Genomic DNA, 20,116 nt, shown 5'->3' with positions numbered 1-20,116 from the left:
TGGCGCTCATCCCGTGGAGAGAGAACGCACAGTGCGATATCTTTTGCATGGTGCGGGTTCTTCAGGCAGTCAACGTTACATTGTACAAGGTATTCGTACCGAATGTCGGCACGTAGTTTTACGACACGGTGCAATACATCACATAGTCATAAAAACTGATCGAATCACCGCTGTGCGTAAATTATGCAAGCATACCCAAAATCACACATTACAACCAGTGTTACGGGCACGCAGCAAAAAAAACCAAGACAAAAAAAGAAAAGTGTCAAAAATGTTATCCTTTTTCGCTCCCACCTAAGATCCTTGAACAATACGCGAAGGCGCGATTGCATTTCACAGTGCAGTTTGCACCTTCGTGTTGCTATAAAACACCACTTTTCGGAGGCTAATGTTACACCTTGCGTGGAAGAAAAATACGGCTATTTCATCGACACAAAAATAATGCAATTTCACCAATAATTGGCTACACTTCAAATGGTTCGGCTTCGGATACTATTCATCTTGCAAGTTGGACCGAAAAAGCATCCGTTCCGAAAACTGCTCCGTAAGGGACTGGGAAGGATATTTCAACTTTTTTGAAGATGTTTTTTATTTTTTTGCAAATCACGTACCATCGTTAATATTTCCGATGGCCCGGCATGGGGTGCCATTCGACGTTTGCTGTGTTGGGCTGCACAAGGAATGTCCAGCGGAAAAGTTTAAAGGGAACGTTTCGGAGCCTTGGCTTGTGATCCGAGCGGCACTGCTGATCGATCTTTGCCATTTGCTGGAAATGCATGACCGATTTGTGTTGGTTGATGTGTATGATTTTAAAGCTTTGTAGTATACTTTTTCCGTAGAAGACAATTAACCCTCATTAGGTATGGTAACGTGGTAAAACTTGTAAATAATACCGGCTACTGGCTGATACACTTATAGAGAAGGTACATAATTTCTTAGCATGATTTTACCAAAAACTTTCACCTGCAAGGATACATACTTGAGGGTAATTGCATGAATTTCTTCATAAACTGTATTAGACGAAAAGAACTTTAAACTCTACGAGATATAAGCACTATTGCTTGTCAGTAACCAGTTGTAATGATCCTTCTCCATCCATGCCACTATACCTTCCAAAGCTGTATGTGTAGGCAAAAAACTGCCTTCTTTAATCTCCGTAAAAGTTGCACTCCGACAAAGGAAGTTCATTTAATGTGCAGAAATCACGTTTTAATTACTATTTTCAACATTCGCTGGCAGGTCAATCTCACGCCAGGGACAAACGAGAAATACCCTGTATCGACCGTAACGGATCCATTTTTAAAAAGCCCGACAAGTGCAATGGCGAATACCCTTGCCAAACGCGCCAGGGTTCTACTGTCAAACCTATCAATAAACATGATAAATGATTTGTGCCTCAAGAAGAAAGCATACGGCACTAACAGCTACGTACACGAACCAAACAGGCCTGTCCATTTAACGAAGGATAGCGCCAAACAGGAAAAACATTGCAAAAAAAGCAACAATCCACTTTCCCGGGCGAATAGCCGATCCTTACGCCAACGCATTGACATGCACAAAGAAGAGACCCGGTAAAGGACGTCGTCCGTTTTTTTTGCTCATTGTAACCGACAAACAATTGCTTTCCCATCGATGCGTAACGCACGTCTAACGTCCTTTTTTGTGCCCCCGATCTGGGTTGTAGTGCTACGGGGTTAGGCCATCATGCACTTGTTTCACGCTACGACACTGTCTCAGCAGGCACAAACATAAAATGTGAAAAATGACTTCCAGTTAATCATTGTTTTCAGTGTCATGCTCATTGTGAGGAAGTTCTGATTTTTTTTTCTGCTGTCCTACAGATAATGATAACACAAAGCATTAACGAAAAATCGGAAAACTACATAGAAAGAAACCTGTCTCATCGGCTGGAGGGTATCGATGGCGCCACATATAATTATCACGGTACAAGAATTGCATAGAACAGAGGAAAACCCATCAAATTTGTTACCAAAAATTAAAGAAGTAGTTTTTGCCGCACATACATCCATTGCAAAATGGTGAAGGAGTACGCATTTGTACGCAATAAGGGTATCATTTGTCACCTACCTGTGGTTCAATTCTTCACCGTCTTCATGCTGCTGTTGCCACTGGCTGGAGCCTTCGTCGTCTTTGGTGTTGCCGCCGACATTGCCGAGATTTTCGAGATCGCGCTCGTCAGCAGTCGGAAGCTGAACCCGGTGGGTAGTACATGTTGCAGACGGCGTCACGTTACTTTCTTCGCCTGGTACCCGATGAAATTGGCCTTCTGCGAATTGAAACACGTAGACCAGAAAGAAGAATACATCGGTTACAAGTTTGGTTGATATTTTTTCCGTAAAATAAACATTCATATACGCGCTTAGATGTATTTTAGCAATTTATTGCTGGAGGGCTTCAAGGAGATTAGAACCAGAAAGAAGAATACATCGGTTACAATTTTTGGTTGATATTTTTTTCCGTAAAATAAACATTCAAGTACGCGCTTAGATGTATTTTAGCAATTTATTGCTGGGGGCTACAAGGAGATTAATTCCACGAATCCTATCTACATCAATCATAAATACACTGTTTATCCTGCACAGCCTGAGCTGCTGATAAAGCATTGTCGAACACAGAATTCTTTCATACTTTCAGCAGCTGCTGTACCTTATCTATAGCTACAGTTCTAATACCCCAACATTAATGTGATCGTTAGATCGATTTGATTTTATAGGGTGAGATATACATCAACATTTCCATTAACGAAATTTGTTTGATTTGTTGAAAAAGAAAACTATCAAATTGCATAATGATAAACTTAAAAAAATAAATAATAAAATAACTTTAATTGTACAAACAACATCGAGTAAACACAGACATGAGAAACGAATAAAGGGAAAAGTAATTCAGATTACACCTGGCCTAAAACTCTCGGATCATTGAATTGACCAGAATTTCGTCATGTTTTGTCAATTACCTCAGAAATGATTTCAATTTTAATATTACGATGAGCATTAACCAGAGAAACCACAGGAAATTGAAAAACCATATAATGTTTGGTTGGAGTTTTTTTTTTTTATTTTTCCCCAATAAATCCAACATTCGAGAAGTTGTTCAGTTCGTTAACCGAGCTTTGATATGTTTGAGGTTATTTTGTACGGAACGGCAGATATAAGGGGTCTTTCGCAAAGTGAACAGTACGAACGGTGATCTCTATCCGAAAAGTGTCTGCTTCCGATTGCACGTACACACATCGGATCTTGCAAACTTCCGTCTACATTGTAGGCTGATGGGACGCTGTCGGCGTAACACAAGCGACAGGAAACGGAAGAAAAGCGTATCTTAAGCTGTAAGAACACATCTCGTTACACGATCACTTTCGGTGTGCTCTTTTTGTGGGCATAAATACCACCGACCCAAGATCTACCTAAGACAGACCCTAAAGGAAGTACGCAGCAAAAGGGAAGCAAACATATTTTATATTCTAAGACACAGTCCTGCATACAATTAAAGTATGCCAAAAGACACTCGATGTCGATGTTTACCACTTCCCAAACTCTGCCCCACACAAAAATGGTGCAAGATGTAAAGACTAGACTGGTTCGGGACGGTTTCGAAGCTAGACGTAGAAGACGGCAATAAAAGACAACCAAAGCATCGTCCAAGACATATGTTCATCATTTGTCCAACACGTGCTTCCTTCAATAGATTGACGAGTTGCGAAATTTGAACTACAATAAATAGCACACCAGCTCACTTGACGGCTAGGGTATCATCGTTCGTAAAGCTATATTGCTTGAAGATGTAGGACAAATATCACCAGATAGCCTTACCTAAAAACTGGAAGCTGAACAAATTAATACATCCTGAGGATCACGCAAAAAACTCAATTTGTAATCCATTCCTTCTTCTCAAGGCAATACGCATAGACACAAAATACACGTGTCATAAAACGTAGTGCCGAATATTTCTGAACTCGACCCAAGAAAGCCTCGCCCTCTCTCGTGCGCGCGCGCGCACTTATTTCCATAGGAATTTGAACGTAGCTTCCGGTGAAACTGCTGCCGATCATGTTTGAACACGTGCGCAACGCTAGAATTATACAGTGCGTTCCCCTCATTGCCACGTCACACAGACAATGCCTACCGTCTAAGAATGTCCATCTCCTTCAGACAAACCTATCCCTTTCGATCGTAAGCTTAGAAAAAAAACACCAACAAAAAAGTACGTCCATTGTCAGTGGGTGTCCTTTGAACCGTGCAAATAACATTCTGGTTCGTGTGCATCGCGAACGATACGCCCAGTACAGGCACACAGTACACCGGTCGGGGCCCGTACCCTGTAACCGAACAGGAACTGCGCAGTGGTGAGTTACGGTCAAAATTACCAGCATAACTCGAATCTCATATCCGGCAACGGTTTGGTTTGATTCCTTCAAAGAAAGAAAGAAAGAAACGATCAAAAACTAAGTAAAACATCCTCGGCCTCGAAACAAATCAAACCACCCTACCTGCTAACCGTCAAAAGTGGTCAAGGAAAAACCGTTGAAACCCTTCGTAGTGACCGTTGCACCTGTTAGGTCGGGCGGTACCTTGCCCTTTACGATCAGGTTCGTTTCGTTTTTTTCTTGAACGGACGGGCACGCTTCTTCACACTTCCGTGCACAATTCCGGTAAAGGCTATTTCCATTTTCGGTCCCCTCCAGTCCAGAGGTTTGAACAATGTTGGAGCAGCAAGGAAACAGTACCCTGGGCGTACCAAAAGTTGAATGTTCCGCACAGTACAGCAAACGATGATGATCTGTTAGAAACCGGCGGGTTCATCAACGTCAACGACAAATACAAAACTGTACCCTTAGTCGTACTGAATGTCTAGGAATATTAGTTTATTTCTCTAGCTCTTCTTCTTATGTAAAGTTTTGCTCATTGCATCAAAACAATTATAGCAGCAGGTTCCACGTGAAAACAGTCCCATCAGTCTTACGAACACACGAAGCATGGAAAAGGTAACAGAATGCAAGCGCTTTTTACGCTCCGACGATTTCAACTTCAACGGATGAGTGTAGACAAGTGTCTACAGGGTGGATCCATGATTTTAAGCACTCGTGCTGTTACGTGCGATCACCACTAGTGGTATAATGACCGTTAGACTGTAGTTGCGCAAACACAGCCACATAGCACTAGGAAACTGTGAATGGGAAAGTTTCGGTACAAGTACTGGCACAGTACATCACTCTATCAATTCTATCCTACAGCCGGGCCAATGCGTATCGAATGGTGTACATCAGCAAATAACCTATGAGACACCTGTAGCAGATAATATCTAATCTGCTATACAGCTAGTATTAAAGTAACAGCTATTACAGAAATCAGACTTTGGGATCGGTATTTAAGAAATAGACAACACAAGTATGCAACCCAAATTTATAATGACCCACATAAAGTAAATGAGTCCAATGCAAGTAGGCTACATACATGTGCTGCGTCAGCATTGGCCACAACCATTGGAAACGTCAACAGGTAGAACCCGGATGATTATTTAATAACACCAAATCAAAAATCAAAACTGACCCGCGCAGCGAAGCCCAAAATTGTTTACGAGGCAAAACATGTCCACGTTTTGACAAAAGCGTTTAAGCGCAAGAAAGTAGGTCAACCCGCGAGGCTCCGCCCAAGAACGACAAAGGCGTCAAACTTAAGCATACTTTTAGAATGATATATAATAAAGTACCGGACCAAAGTAAGACAGACTTAATCTGGACTTGGCATAGAACGTAACCATTCTGTGTCCGTTTATTTCCAGACCATTGAGTAACGTCTCAATGTGTCCAACGTTCGTGAAGTCAGTAAGATATATCCGCGCTTCACTAATTTCCACCAAGTGATGGAACGGGAAGAAAGTCCGATGATAAGATAGGTGACAAAACAGGTAAGGTCAAAGCCTGTTACATGGCGACCGTGATTCCAATCGGCAATCTTCGGATGTGTGAACAGCGAGTGTTTGAAAAAAAGAAAAAAGTGCAGTTATGGCCACGTTAAAAATTAATTCGACGACTAGTCAAAAAGTGCATCGTGTAATCAACAAATTGATCAGCGAACTAAGCAATATGCATCGAAGTGTTATTTCATTTTTGAAAACTGATCCCAAGTGGAAAATTCTCGTGTCCGATGGATGGAAAAAGAGACAAATATTTGCGCCAAACGTGATACGTGATGATTAACTACGCAAAAATGAAAAGTGGTGCATATTATAAAGAAAACGTTAAATGAGTGAAAAGTTGTAAAAAGTAAAGCAAATTAAAATGCAAGTGAAGTGAAAATGCATCCAAAGAAGTAGTTCGAACGAAGATCGATATTTAACGATCATAAAGCACCTAGAGTAATACAACGAACTATACTTGAGATAGGAATTTTAAAGCAAACTCCAATACAATTTTGTATCAAATATTCAAGCAACAAAGTCGTTTATTATAATCCACGAATCGAACAGTGAAAGCATCAGTTATGCTCAGTGTCGGAAAATTATTCGCTTTATAACTGATTACCTACGATGCAAAAGAATCATAACACAAAAGTGATAATAGTTCAGCAAAGTAAAAAAAAAAGTAAGAAGAAATTCACAAAAACAGTTCAGTTTCAAGACATAGTGGAAGGCGAGACCACGGATCACAAATGTTGACCGGCGGGATCCCAAGAGGCAGGAGTCTCCAACGTGGAAGACATCGATCAGGAACTCCACGAAGAGCACCCGATAAGAAGAAAACAACCGGCAACCTGACACCAGAAGATGAATTGCAGAAACCACACCCGCAAGTGAAACAGTAACTACTAATCAATGCAAAATAGACAGGTATGTCAAAACTAATAGAATTAGTTCGAAAATAACAATATACCCTTAAGAAATTAAACGAAAAAACTCAGAAATTAAGAACGATTAGATTAACACAATGAAAATTACAAGCTGAGGAAATACATAAGGAATTCCAAAAGGAAATAGAAATAAATAACAGAAAATACGGCATAGATGAAATAATACAACTAAAAAGCATAGCAAAAAAATTGCATGGGAAGAAACCTGATGCAAAATAGAAAAAAGAATTGATAAATTCATCGTTAGAAAGCTTAGTCAAGGAAACAGAGAACAAAAGAAATAAAAATGGCTAATTTTGACTTTGAAACAGCCGCAGCTCTAGTACCCATCTACGATGGATCAGCCGAAAGGTTTAGCACCTTCGAAGATGCCGCTAAGTTACTGTTCGAGTTGAACGAACACCACGAAGCAATTCTAGTAAAATTTTTAAGAGTTAGATTAACAGGTAAAGCAAGGATAGGATTACCAACTTCAATAACAACATTCAAAGAACTATTGGATGATATAAAATTAAGGTGTGAAGAGAAACCTAATCCGGACAAAATAATAGCAAAACTCAGAGCAATAAAAACCGGAGATATTCAAAAGATTTGCAATGAAGTAGAATTATTGACAGCAAAGTTAAAATTAATTTACCTAGAACAAGGAATCCCAGAAATAGTTGCAAACGACATGATTGTGAAAAAGGGAATAGATACACTAAAAGAAAAGATTCATAATGCGGAAACAAAAACGCTTCTAAAAGCAGGAACATTTACGACCATAACAGACGCTACACAAAAAGTAATGGAAAACGAGGATGATGATACTAACAAACACATTTTCAACGTTAGAATGCCTGACAAACCATATACTAGGAATAACACTTACAATAACAACACAAATCACCGATACAACAAATACAAACAAAACTACGTGTATCACCAGAAGCGAGTTACTAACAACTACCACGACAGAAGCAGGTACAATTCAGATAATAGACCACAACAAAATTATAGGGCAAACCCACAAAACACTAGAAATCAAAGCTGGCGAACAAATAATAATCGCCGTATTTATCAAACGTCAGTACAAGCACAGGGAAACCATTTTTTTGATCAACCCAAGTTTTGGTTGAATTTGAATGTACAAAATGAATCAATTAATACGTTTAATGCTAACGCATCAAAATATGAAGATAAAGAAGAAACAACGAACATTCTTCATATAAGAAATCATGAAATGTGCGAATCAAGATTTAACTTTGAAGAGAGGAACCAAGAAAACAGACAAATGTTGATGACCACATCAAACAAATATTTTAATAACGGCATCAGAACAAACGAATTATATAATGACTATTATAAAGAATATCAGCCTGAAAGCAGCTATGATAAAAATGATGATACCACTAGAGAAGAGAACCTCAGTAAAACAATACAACAAGAGGAACCAAGTTACGAATACGACTTGTACAACGCCAGTACACAATTTATACATGAAAATATTTGTGAGAATCATGACGTCGATAAAGAGATAAAAGGAATTAAAAAAGTATATAATGATGAGTTGTATAATGAACAATTTGAAAGAGACATAAAAGTTACACATGACACAGAAAGTTACATTGATGTACACTACAAAGCAATCAAAGAACAAAAAGATGCAATTAATGCAAATCAAAGCGTCAATATGAAGAAGAAAAATGAATCACTCAAAAAAGGAATAAATGATGAGAAAGAAAATGATAAATATTGCCCAAAGAGAGAGGCTAGATACATTAAAAATGAAGGATTGAATACAAATTATTCCACTGTATGTGAAGAATTGCGCAAAGCATCGATAATGAGCAAAGTTAAAGAAAAGTATAAACAGATTCTTCAAACAAAATTGCATGTATTGATTTCTAAAATGAAACAAAGAAACGAAGAAAAGCATGATGAAAAACTCACATCTAGTTGTGAATGTAACAAATTCTCAAAAATCAAGTTCAAACCTCATACATTAGATTACAAGTTTCCCAATTTTAAATCTCTAGTCAACAAATCAATGCACATAAAATATTATCCCCCATAAGAAATTTTATAATATAGCACTGAATTGAAAAAAAAATAATATAAAAAAACAACAATAGAATAATATTAATCTTTCGTAAAATAGAACTCAATCATAATATTATTCTCCTAAAGAGGGGAGGTGTAGCAGATAATATCTAATCTGCTATACAGCTAGTATTAAAGTAACAGCTATTACAGAAATCAGACTTTGGGATCGGTATTTAAGAAATAGACAACACAAGTATGCAACCCAAATTTATAATGACCCACATAAAGTAAATGAGTCCAATGCAAGTAGGCTACATACATGTGCTGCGTCAGCATTGGCCACAACCATTGGAAACGTCAACAGGTAGAACCCGGATGATTATTTAATAACACCAAATCAAAAATCAAAACTGACCCGCGCAGCGAAGCCCAAAATTGTTTACGAGGCAAAACATGTCCACGTTTTGACAAAAGCGTTTAAGCGCAAGAAAGTAGGTCAACCCGCGAGGCTCCGCCCAAGAACGACAAAGGCGTCAAACTTAAGCATACTTTTAGAATGATATATAATAAAGTACCGGACCAAAGTAAGACAGACTTAATCTGGACTTGGCATAGAACGTAACCATTCTGTGTCCGTTTATTTCCAGACCATTGAGTAACGTCTCAATGTGTCCAACGTTCGTGAAGTCAGTAAGATATATCCGCGCTTCACTAATTTCCACCAAGTGATGGAACGGGAAGAAAGTCCGATGATAAGATAGGTGACAAAACAGGTAAGGTCAAAGCCTGTTACACACCTATATCACTTCCGGCATTTACCATGTCAATGTGTATGGCTCCCTAGCATAAACCTCAAACAACCACACGCCGCATGGAGCAAATATTGATCTAACAGCACGACTCTACACCATTCTCACCTAGGAAAACGTTCTTAAATTTTGGAAGTTTTAATGTAATCAGATATATCGCGAGCAAATATGTCGGAAGGACAACAAACCAGATTACAACCGAGCAAATATGATTGATCGCAAGTAGAATGTGAGAAAATGGTACGTTTGTACGCAAAGCAGCTTGTGATATATGGAAAAAAGACTGTATTTAAATTCGATGACCAGCACACGTGTCCTGAGTGATATAACATACACAATGATACATTCATAAGCAAGAAAATTAAATCAAAACAATTTTGGACAAAGTTTCACAAAAAGTCCACACCGGAAGCGTACAGTACAAAATCATCATCCTATCTAATCTATACAAATGAGATGAAATAGCGACATCAAAATGTGCAAAGAATTGTCTTTGACTGGATTTGATCCAAGACCGTTACGGTTACGGGTTCGAAATGCGTTATACTTTTTTTATTCACTCAGTTCCGGTTCATTTCTATCGTTCATCTTAAGCATCAATCATTGTAATCGCTGAAACAAAAAAAAAATACCCCATCAAAAACGTTCGTCGTTTCGTCCGGGATCTCGTCAAACCGGACTAAGACTCGGCGTTCAGGTGAAGGAATCCCATTCAAAGCGTTCATAACTGTCCTCACCATCGTTTCGAGTCCTGCATTACCGTGTGCGTCCCTGGGAGAAATGCTTGAGAAATGCGTCAGCAAACAGAAGATGTCACGTCACGGCAAAGGTCAATATGATCGCTTAATCAAAACTAGTTCAAAGCAGATGGAAAATGTTCGAAATCCGACTCCGGCTGGACCAGCCAAACCATCAACACTGGACGGTTGAATTATCCGTGGCAAATCTAATAAGTCGCTGCATTGTTCACCAGACGGTAGAATGGCCAACCGAAGGATGGACTCTGCTTCTCTCTCTCTCGGTTGTGTGTAAAAACAATGACCGGGGCATAACACCCCAAGATGACCATCTCGGAACCGAGTGCACGTCCAAACAAACAAGCTGAAGAACCAGTTAACCTCTTCCGCAGCATGAATGTGCCGTAGCAATCGAAAGGTTGGCTTGGTTCAGTGCCGGCCAGCAAGTACGGGCACGTTTAGTCTTATTCCCTTATCAACGCTCATCGAGAGATGCATTTTTTTCTTGTTGTTTGCATCTCCCCGGATTACGTAATCTAGCAAACTCTTCGTGCGACATTACTATCGGACTTATGGACGTACTTGTCTCGGCAGCTGTAACTTCACCGTTACCATGAGCGCATCATGCATCACAACCTGGGCCAGGCGTTTACGTTGCTTCCCTCGCTGCTAAAACAAACAAGATCGAACGACATCAACCATGGATAGAAGGATGGTATGATTATTTTAATTTCAAACCCTTAATTTATGCATCATCCCGTTCCTTTGGGGGGGCCGAGAGTTCAGTGTTTCCGGAGAAGAAGGCGAAAGGTTTGTGAGATTTTCCCAGCAACAGGAAAAACCGGGCACGAGCACATCAAAGCCGGAAAGTGGAATTCCTCCCCAATAGTTGAGGAATTTTTTTTATTCCTCAAATTTAGTCTTTTTTTTCAATAAATTGCTATTTTTTACAAGCATAAATTTCGAAACACAACTACACTTACCGTCAACCACACCAGTCATTTGGTTTTTTGGTAAGGCACAAAAAAAAGGCAACAAACGTACACGTTGCTGTGAGGCAAGCCGTGATTAATCTTTTGTCAACGGTTCCCAAAAAATGTTGCTTTCCAAAACTGGTATCATCAAATTGTCAACTATCACCGTCTGCTGTAATTTTCCTTTCGGTCTCTATTTTATTTTTTATTTTTTCATTCATCGCCATTAATGTGCTCAACATTTTCTCATGCATAAAAATAGTAGTTTTAAAATTAAGAACAAAAAAACAAGCACACACATATCTATTCCCTGCAAGAAAAAAAAAATGATACCCCCTAAGCAAACCGATCTCATCCCAGGAAAACACAGTACACACCGTAGTCGATTGCATTATGCACAAAAGTCGGTGGTGACAAAACAGTTTTCCTTCCGGGTGTTCATGCCAGCGGGAATATCTAAACACGCACACGTGAAGGGGCATGTGCAGCGTGTTTTCGTTTTATTGTCTACCATTAATTTCAAGCAATGTATGCACAAGACGCTGCTGCATCGTGCGCGAGAATCCGTATCATAAACGTTTTCCACATCGCAAGCGCGCTGCGTCGTTGATAATGTTATCAATCATTATTTTAAGCATATGCGTTTTTTTATTTAAATCTCTCTCTTCTATGCTACGAATGTGTTACACTCCAATGCGGAACCAAATGTCTTTGCATTAAAAGCGTGGTTTAGCTTCCGGAGAAATCGCGGGAATAACCACTGCAGGCGGGTTGCGTTAAAACGCTCCCAAAAAAAAGTCAAACTACAACTACGCCAAGCACCAGTACAAAACGTTCCTCAGTAAGAGAAATTACTCTTACCAAAGCGCGCGATCTTCAAAACGACTACAGAAAAAAAACTGCTAGGGGTGCCACAATCCGACCAGGAGGGGTGAAAAAAGATCGACATTCTTCTACCTTCTTTCCATTGCCAGGACGAAGAAGAAAAGCTTCTACTGCCTTGAGTACGCGCGCGGGAAATCTAATGCATTAGGGGTAGCGTTTTTTTTTTGTTTGGTTCAACTTCTTGTCACTCACCTCGCCGCTTGCCTTTGTTGCCCGAACAGTGCATAAACAATCTTACGATATTACGATTTTTCCCCCATTCCCAGTCAGCAATCGGCTAACTGGTAACCGTAATCGAAAGAATTTCAAACCCAAAAACTAAACTGTTGCCTTCCCATACGTAACGTGCTGGTTTCGGTTGCTGTGAGCAAGCTAAAAAAAACACACACAACCCGATTGTCCCAAGCGCTATCGGGTGCTGTTTTTAATTCGATTAAATTGTTCTTTGCTTTTATTTTTTGGTTAGAAAATAATTATACTTCTGATTGCAACTCCCAGTGCAACATTGTTGCACCCATAAATCCTGCCATGGTATGTGGGCAATCCTTTTTGTACTATGCCGCACAGTATGTACGCTGCAATCCACATTGCACCATCAGCCGGGGCGAAGGTTAGCAGTGCTAATGTGAAAAACTCGCGCCAAAAATATTGCCCGATTACCGAAGGTTATCAATGCGGGACGGGGCGCAAACTTGCGCTAAGGTTGCACTCTGCCAACGGTCGCCCCTACGGTGCATGAGTTAGAAAACAAGACCGCAACGGACGATCCTCCTGCACCCTTGCTATCGTTTTCTTTTTTTGATAAGACAACCAATTGTTAGGACCCGGGTTCTGTTTGCACCGTTCGCGAATGGGAGGAAAGGAATGCTTTAAGAATTGCTTATGAATGGGACCGCCGATCGAACCGCAACATCTTTCTTATCAGGGGCTCCAGACCATCCTCTTCCACGCCGTCTCAACAATCAATGAAGACGAATTTCCGTTAGAATTGACCTACAAACGGTGCGCGGTAAACATTCAGCTAGAATTTTTGCTAATCTTTTCACCAGCCGGCGTCAGTGAAGCAGACGGGTGCTGATAACGAAAAATGGCAATGATGTCATTCGCGATCCATACTACCCATCATCTGCGTATAAGGGAGATATAAAGGAAATGACATTAGTTGAGCGTAATATGTTACATCTACTGATCGGGAAGGTCACCGTAGTATTGTTACTTACACGTGAATGGAGGTCACTGTCAAGCATATAGTCGACTGTTGCAGTCTTATTGATGGCATTGCACATTTATGCGTCTTGGTGGATAATAGATTCTTCTATTCAATTTAATCTTGAAATTATTATTGAAATTCTTGAGGACACTTTAAATTAACTTATACGCAAAGAATCTCTTAAATTGTGGCTTTGACATAGTGAAATCAAACAGTGAAGATCATTTATTGAATTGCCGAGACATGGTTTTGAGAGTGGTGTTAGTGCCGTACAAGATTGTGGCGCGTACTTCACTAAGAATTTATTTGAAGAGACGTCTGGATATTGCAAGTAGCACAGCAAAGTCATGCTTATTTACTAGAGACAGTTTATCGATTGTTTGTCGAAGCTCTGTTGAACAAGATAAAACCGACGAATACTTTTTGGGCTTACTGTACATAATTATTTTCATTATTTTCACTCTCTGTTCTATTGAATACTACACCAAAAGCATGCCTAGCCTTATCTGATTTCAAACGTTTGAAATGTTGGATCAATATGAACATCTACAACCGTACACAAAAAACCCAACGTTAAGTTACTCGCGTTACACGTTTTGTTCTCCGTGTAACGTTTCCTTTTTTTCATCAAACAAAAAGAAAGACTTATTGCACCTCCAGACAATGAAGCAAACCGTCTCAGCTCGCGAAAGCGAAAGGTGTGAAAAAAGGGGGCCTTTTTCCAGTAATCAAATAAAATATACAGCATATTCATATTTCAATCACTACGCGATCCTTTCCAATTCAACCGAGAAAATACATATACTTCCATTCACGCATAACAGATTCACTTAACGCTCTCGTCCAAGAAATCGGGCAAGCAATGCCCGGCGCTCGGTGCTACCTTTCCACAACTATTCTTTCTATCCTTTAGGAACACGTCCACACTGACCATGCTCACGAACGGACACCCCGGATAATAAACCATCGAAATAGCTACAACAGATACTGCCGCGAGTCAAGTAGGTTCACATTTCTTCGACGGGATGCACTTCAAGAGATGCGCAACCCGATGACCACTTTCTGACCAGTAATATGCTCCCGAACATACCCGCAGCAACCCTAAGGGTCAGGCCGTTTAATTATGCATTAATTTCCGCGGTCCGCGAACCACTGACCGTACCTGCACCGTAGGAAGATGGCCAGTTTCGCCTAAAGCCTTACATTGTCCATTGTGCCGGATGCATTACATGCGATCTTTCGCGGGTAAATAAATCGTAAAGCACGACCAAAAAAAAACCTACACACCAGAGTAAAGAATGGCTTAGCATAATGTGAAGAATAGGGCAAGATAACACCGGTCAAGACGCCGGCAAACAATGGAAGAAAGTTCGTTTGTTTTACGCTTGAGGGCACCGCGTCTCCATCGGCAACCCTTTGCCAGTCCCAATGTTCGACTGTCCATGATGATCAGACATTACCGTAAAACCAAAGATTGAAGTGGCCAGTCAAGGGGTTATGGACTATGGCCGGGCCACTAGCATCCCATCCTGGCGAGCACTTCGGACAGGCGAAAGAAACCGGTAAGGGTCACTGACTTACACCGACGTTACGCTGACCTTTCGCTGATGTCTCGCTGCCCTAATCTTTTCCCCCTGACCAACCCCTGAAGGTTGGTCACCCTTGCGGACCTCGCGAGTTCCGCGGTCAGCATTCTGCGCACGGTACCCGATACGGTGCCGGGGCATTGTTCCTCAAGATTACGGTTTATTTTGATTAGCAATAAAAATAAATCACAGCTCCCGGGTCTTCCAAAGAAAAGGGTATCCTGCCGGAAGACCACGCCAGCAGCAAAACCCTCGTGAGACCCGCGAATCTCGCGAGACCCATCAAACGCGAATAGCCCGACGATTCAGCTGCCAGAGTTCTGGAGAGCATCAGCTAAAGGGGTTTTGTATCCTTAAGAGGGCACTGGTGCTTAGCGAAGCACATAAACCTTGCCAGTATCAGTGGAAATCCTCTTCGCGGACAGTTCCCAGGTAATTTACGTTGGACCTTCGGAGATTCGGAGAGTACTCGAAATTTCGCGTCACCGTTACCGATATAGCAATGTATCCTTTCAAACGTCCAGCTGCAGTCACCCGTTTGCCCACATATCTTCACCCCTCCAGAGGGAAAGACTGATAATTTATGTGTTATCTCATTCCGCACGCTCATCATCCTGGTGACGTTGATGGCCACTGTACCCAAGTACATCCTCGGCTTAAAAGTTACAGTGTGTTCCCTTTTCGACAGCGGACATAATCGTTCGAAGAAATTCACCAAAGACAACGAACCTAATTGCACAAACTAATCCAAAACAAATCTCTATCGTTCTCGCTTGCACACACCCATTAGGATATACGGTTGGAGAAAATTTTGGGTCAAGGAATGGTTCGGTTCTGATTCACTGTTGGGATCTAATAAAAATGAAAATTCGCTCCGTAACGGTTCCTCAAATTGCCGTTGGCTTTCCCTTTCGGGATGAGTTTGTTTTTTTTTTCTCTTGGTTTTCGCTTTCTTGGCTGCGTTCTTCGTGTTGGGATGCAGTTTCCAAATGTCTTCTTCTGTTTTTCTTCCTCTTCATTTCGTCCTGTAAAAATCCCTACCTTTTACAAGCCATCCTTAGTCCTTAGTTCAGCGACCTGTACCGTGTCCCAGGTAAACGAACCCAAACCCGAAACTCAAATTCGTTCACCTCGTAGACGCAACGCGCACACACAGACGAAACAGGATCCCCGATTGACGTTTGATAAATCATTGATCCTGATGATCATCCCTCCGCAATGCACCACTATGTACGAGGTTTCCCTAAAGCAGAACGCACATCTTCTCGTTGCGAGTCCTCTTTCCGGCTATATAGCATCAAAAAACCAAAGAAATTAATGTCCTATTCACTTCATCAATAGCACAAGAAAGGATCGTCCCATCCGCGCCGGAACGCTATCCAACATTCGGTGCAGGATATTCAGGAAGGGACGACGATCTAAGCAAATCCAAGACGCTCGATCGAAGGTGCACAATATTTTGCGCAGTTGAGAAGTTGCGAGGGTACCGTGCGCGTATGGCTTTTTGCAGTTGATGCAACCTGGTGATGCATCTGTCCAGAGCAAACAGTTCCAGCAACACATCATCCTCACGTTCTTGGCGCCAGGCAGATGTACAGTACTACTGTTTTGACTTTTAATTCTTCGCATGGGACGCGTTTGCAAGCAACTATTGGGAGAGTTTAGGACATATACGAATATCTCTAACTAAAAATACCGTGCCATTCCGATCAAGTAACTTCTGAAAATCTTTCCCAATACAAACGAAACGAAATGACACCCATTCCGGCCTACCCCCGTGGGCTTTGCAGGCGTGAGATTCCACACGCAAATCAAGCACCAACTTCTAATCGCATCTAATCATCCCCCTATTTTCCGAAGCGTATTCTTATACGGCTTCGGCTGCACTTTGCTTCGGTTAATTTGATTCCATTGTTGTTGCACAAAACGCCATACCACCATTAGCATAGTCACACCCTGTGGGATGCCATTCTTCCGTTTTATCACACTATTTGTCTCTCCCTTCTCATGCCCGTGCATCGTGGTGTGATTGCGCCAGACCGAACACTTTCTGTTACTGTTACTGCTCATTCATCCGAATCCTTTGTTTGGTGTGCAATTTCCATATGTGCTGTGCAATATCTGCACCAGGAAAACGGTTTCGTTGCATTTGCATCTTGTGCCCCTTTTCTTTTCACCCGAAAACACAGCTTCTCCCTGCATTTAGAACCCGCGAAAATAAGCATTGCTATCTTCTAATCGATATTCCAAGGGATTAATTACGGCCAATAAATTAAGGGGCTCGCCGGCAGCGTAGTAAAACGTACAAAGAACTTCAATAATTTATTCATACCTTGATTTGCTATCAGTGAAAGGATTCATCGAAAGTTTGCCTAGTGCTGAAGCAATTGGCAAAGGAATCGAAAGGAAAATCTGTAAGAATATTTGGCAGGCACCCTAGGCAAAGGCCACCATTCCGGTACATCCGTTCCTTAATACATTTACTTTCTCCCTTTCTTCGCAGAACCCTTTCTTAGTGAGGTTTCGTTGCAAATTCTAGGCGTTTCAAAAACGCTCAAATGAAAGGGAAGAATTTATGTCTTTTTGTTTAAATAACGGGTAAAAAAGGAAACCGATCGGAACCGATATATGATCGCAAAAAGGGAAAAATGCACCCCGAAGGGATATTAATCGAACGGGCGAGAAATTTGTCCTGCGGTGTGTCTGTAGTGTCAAGGCGCCTGTAGCGTTTGTGATAAAACAAATCCAACAAAGTATCCCCATAGGAAATATAACTTAGAAAATAATCGAAACATGCTTCAGATAAGTACGATTAGAAGGAAAATTTCTTATAAACAAAACGGTATATGAAAACAATAAACATTTCTTAGCTCTTTTAAGCATTTTCATAAAAATGCTAACAAAGAATCTGTATCTTAAACGCTTGTTTCTTAATAGCTTCTTTTTTCTGAAATCAAATAACGTGACGCAATAATTGTTATATTTTATTTTCTCCCGCAAGAAAATAACTTCATTGACCCGGTCGGTAGAACAAACGCATAAGATACGAAATGGAGGAGAGAGAAAAAAACCGAACGAAGAACACAATCACGGCACATGCACAAAAAATAACAACCTTTCACTAAAAGACACATTAATATGCAACTAATTAAGTTTAATGCGCCCCGCAACGAATGAAGTTCCCACACGGACCACACTAATGTACACACTTGGTTGCAAAGTCAGGCTTGATGATGTCCTCCGGTAAAAAGGGAGATAGGCCATGAAATGAAAAGTATACAACCAACAAAAAAATACAACATCCCAAAAGCGATCTTCTTTATGCAAAGGATGCAATAACCATAACTTTCAGCATTACTATTGATGCTGACATCTTTCCAAGCGCACAGTATTGTGCCTGTTCGCTTCCAGTCCATCCCCATATGGGATAGTTGGGTGTCTTGCATCATCTCTGCAAACATTCACAAGCGTGCAGCAACTTAAAAGCGTTCCAGCTTTTAATTGCTTCTCACATCTCTATGATGGGGATATGCAAACAGCAATTCTTAAACTTAAGCATCAGAACGGGTCGAAATCAATCCAGTTTTTGGACGATTGTTTTTTGTTGCCTTTATCAGTTGAAATTCTCTTGAGGTTTTTTTGGCTTTAGTTCTTTGCAGTCGTCCATTTCCGTTTGTTTCGCTCAGTGGTTCATCAGTGCAACCAGCACCAAGCGCAGCAACTCATTAACGCTTCATTCGAACTCTCGAAACTCTTCATTCTAGAGCATTTATGTGTTGTTTTTTTTGCTAAAAAAAGGCATTCTTACTGAAAATGTCATTGACTTCACGAAATTGAAGAAGTTGATTTTGCTATGTTCGGTTTTCGTATCTAGAAGCATTAAATTCCGCCAAGAACCAGCATGACATCAAACGGAAACCAATAGTTTCTATGTTTTGTGAGATTTCCTCACAAACTCATGTTTAAGGGTATTCACCAACCGAGTGTACGGAGTTATTTTCTTTACCGGCTTTTTTTCTTCTCCCCCATTATAAGCAATCGAACAAATATCGATACTGTTTCAATATTATTTTCACCCTCCCAAGCTACAATTGCAGCTGCACATAAACAACCCCGAGAGTTCGTTGTTCCGTTTCCCTAAGGTTTACCGTTTCTTATTGCCGTTTTTTCGATTTCTTCAAGAAAATCAACTTGAGTTCGATTTTACCAGTGTTTGATTGGAAGCCAATCACAAAATACCAAAATGTTACACAACCAACAAACACTTTCGAACCAAAACAGCGACAAAACAGCAATGCCTAATGGCAACATAACTCTCCAAATCTCATTGCCATACACTCGCATGGACTACCTATTCTTAGCATGTTTCTAAATTTAATTAAACAATGGAAACATGCTGTGCGAGTGCGAGATCATTCACCGATCGCAGCCGCCTTCCTACATGCACAACGAACCTTCAAGGATTTGGAAAAGCATCCCTTAAAAGTGTTCCAAACGTTGCATCCTTGCGCTACCACCGATAACGCTATGCACAGCAGAAATATTAACATGATGTTACATTACACACCCTTCCTACACACGGTCGTCTGCATTACAAAGTCCTGGGCAGTCCTGAGGAGTGACGGTTTCATTTTCTTGCTTCTTTTCCCCGTTGCTTCCACGTTTCAGACACAAAACGCATTTTTGGGGTGGTGAGTTATTACCATCCGGCAGTTCCGAGGTGCCGGTTTAGGGGTTTCAAGCCATTTCCCAAAACTTTTGATTTGACATCCATCGAAAGTCAGTCAGTCTAGTGCCCGTGTGCGAAGGGGACGGATCAAAGTTTGCATCCGCAAGGAGACGACGACGAAAGACGATGCCTTGGAAACGTGAATTCCCCAGAACGGAACGGAAGATTTATTTCCGATTTATGGCCATTACCTTTCTACCTTTACCGGAAGAAAGTTTTGAGCGAAGGAACTGGGATTAAACATTGCGCCTAGGACCGGTAACAGTACGTGGCGGGAAGTGAGTGTGAGCAG

The 20,116-nt window shown here is 40.9% G+C and overlaps 1 protein-coding gene across 1 annotated transcript in view; it reads right to left on the bottom strand.

The window, feature by feature from the left end:
* LOC125764172 (M-phase inducer phosphatase-like) overlaps positions 1–20,116 on the bottom strand; it is a 111,925-nt gene that overhangs the window by 82,442 nt on the left and 9,367 nt on the right. Inside the window, exon 3 of the mRNA XM_049428104.1 lies at positions 2,089–2,287. Coding sequence (XP_049284061.1) covers positions 2,089–2,287 — 199 coding nt within the window. The remainder of the gene's footprint in view (positions 1–2,088; positions 2,288–20,116) is intronic.

This window comes from Anopheles funestus, chromosome 2RL (assembly GCF_943734845.2).
Source record: "Anopheles funestus chromosome 2RL, idAnoFuneDA-416_04, whole genome shotgun sequence".
NCBI classification, from domain to species: Eukaryota; Metazoa; Arthropoda; class Insecta; order Diptera; family Culicidae; genus Anopheles; species Anopheles funestus.
This window is presented reverse-complemented; position numbering and strand designations above follow the sequence as displayed.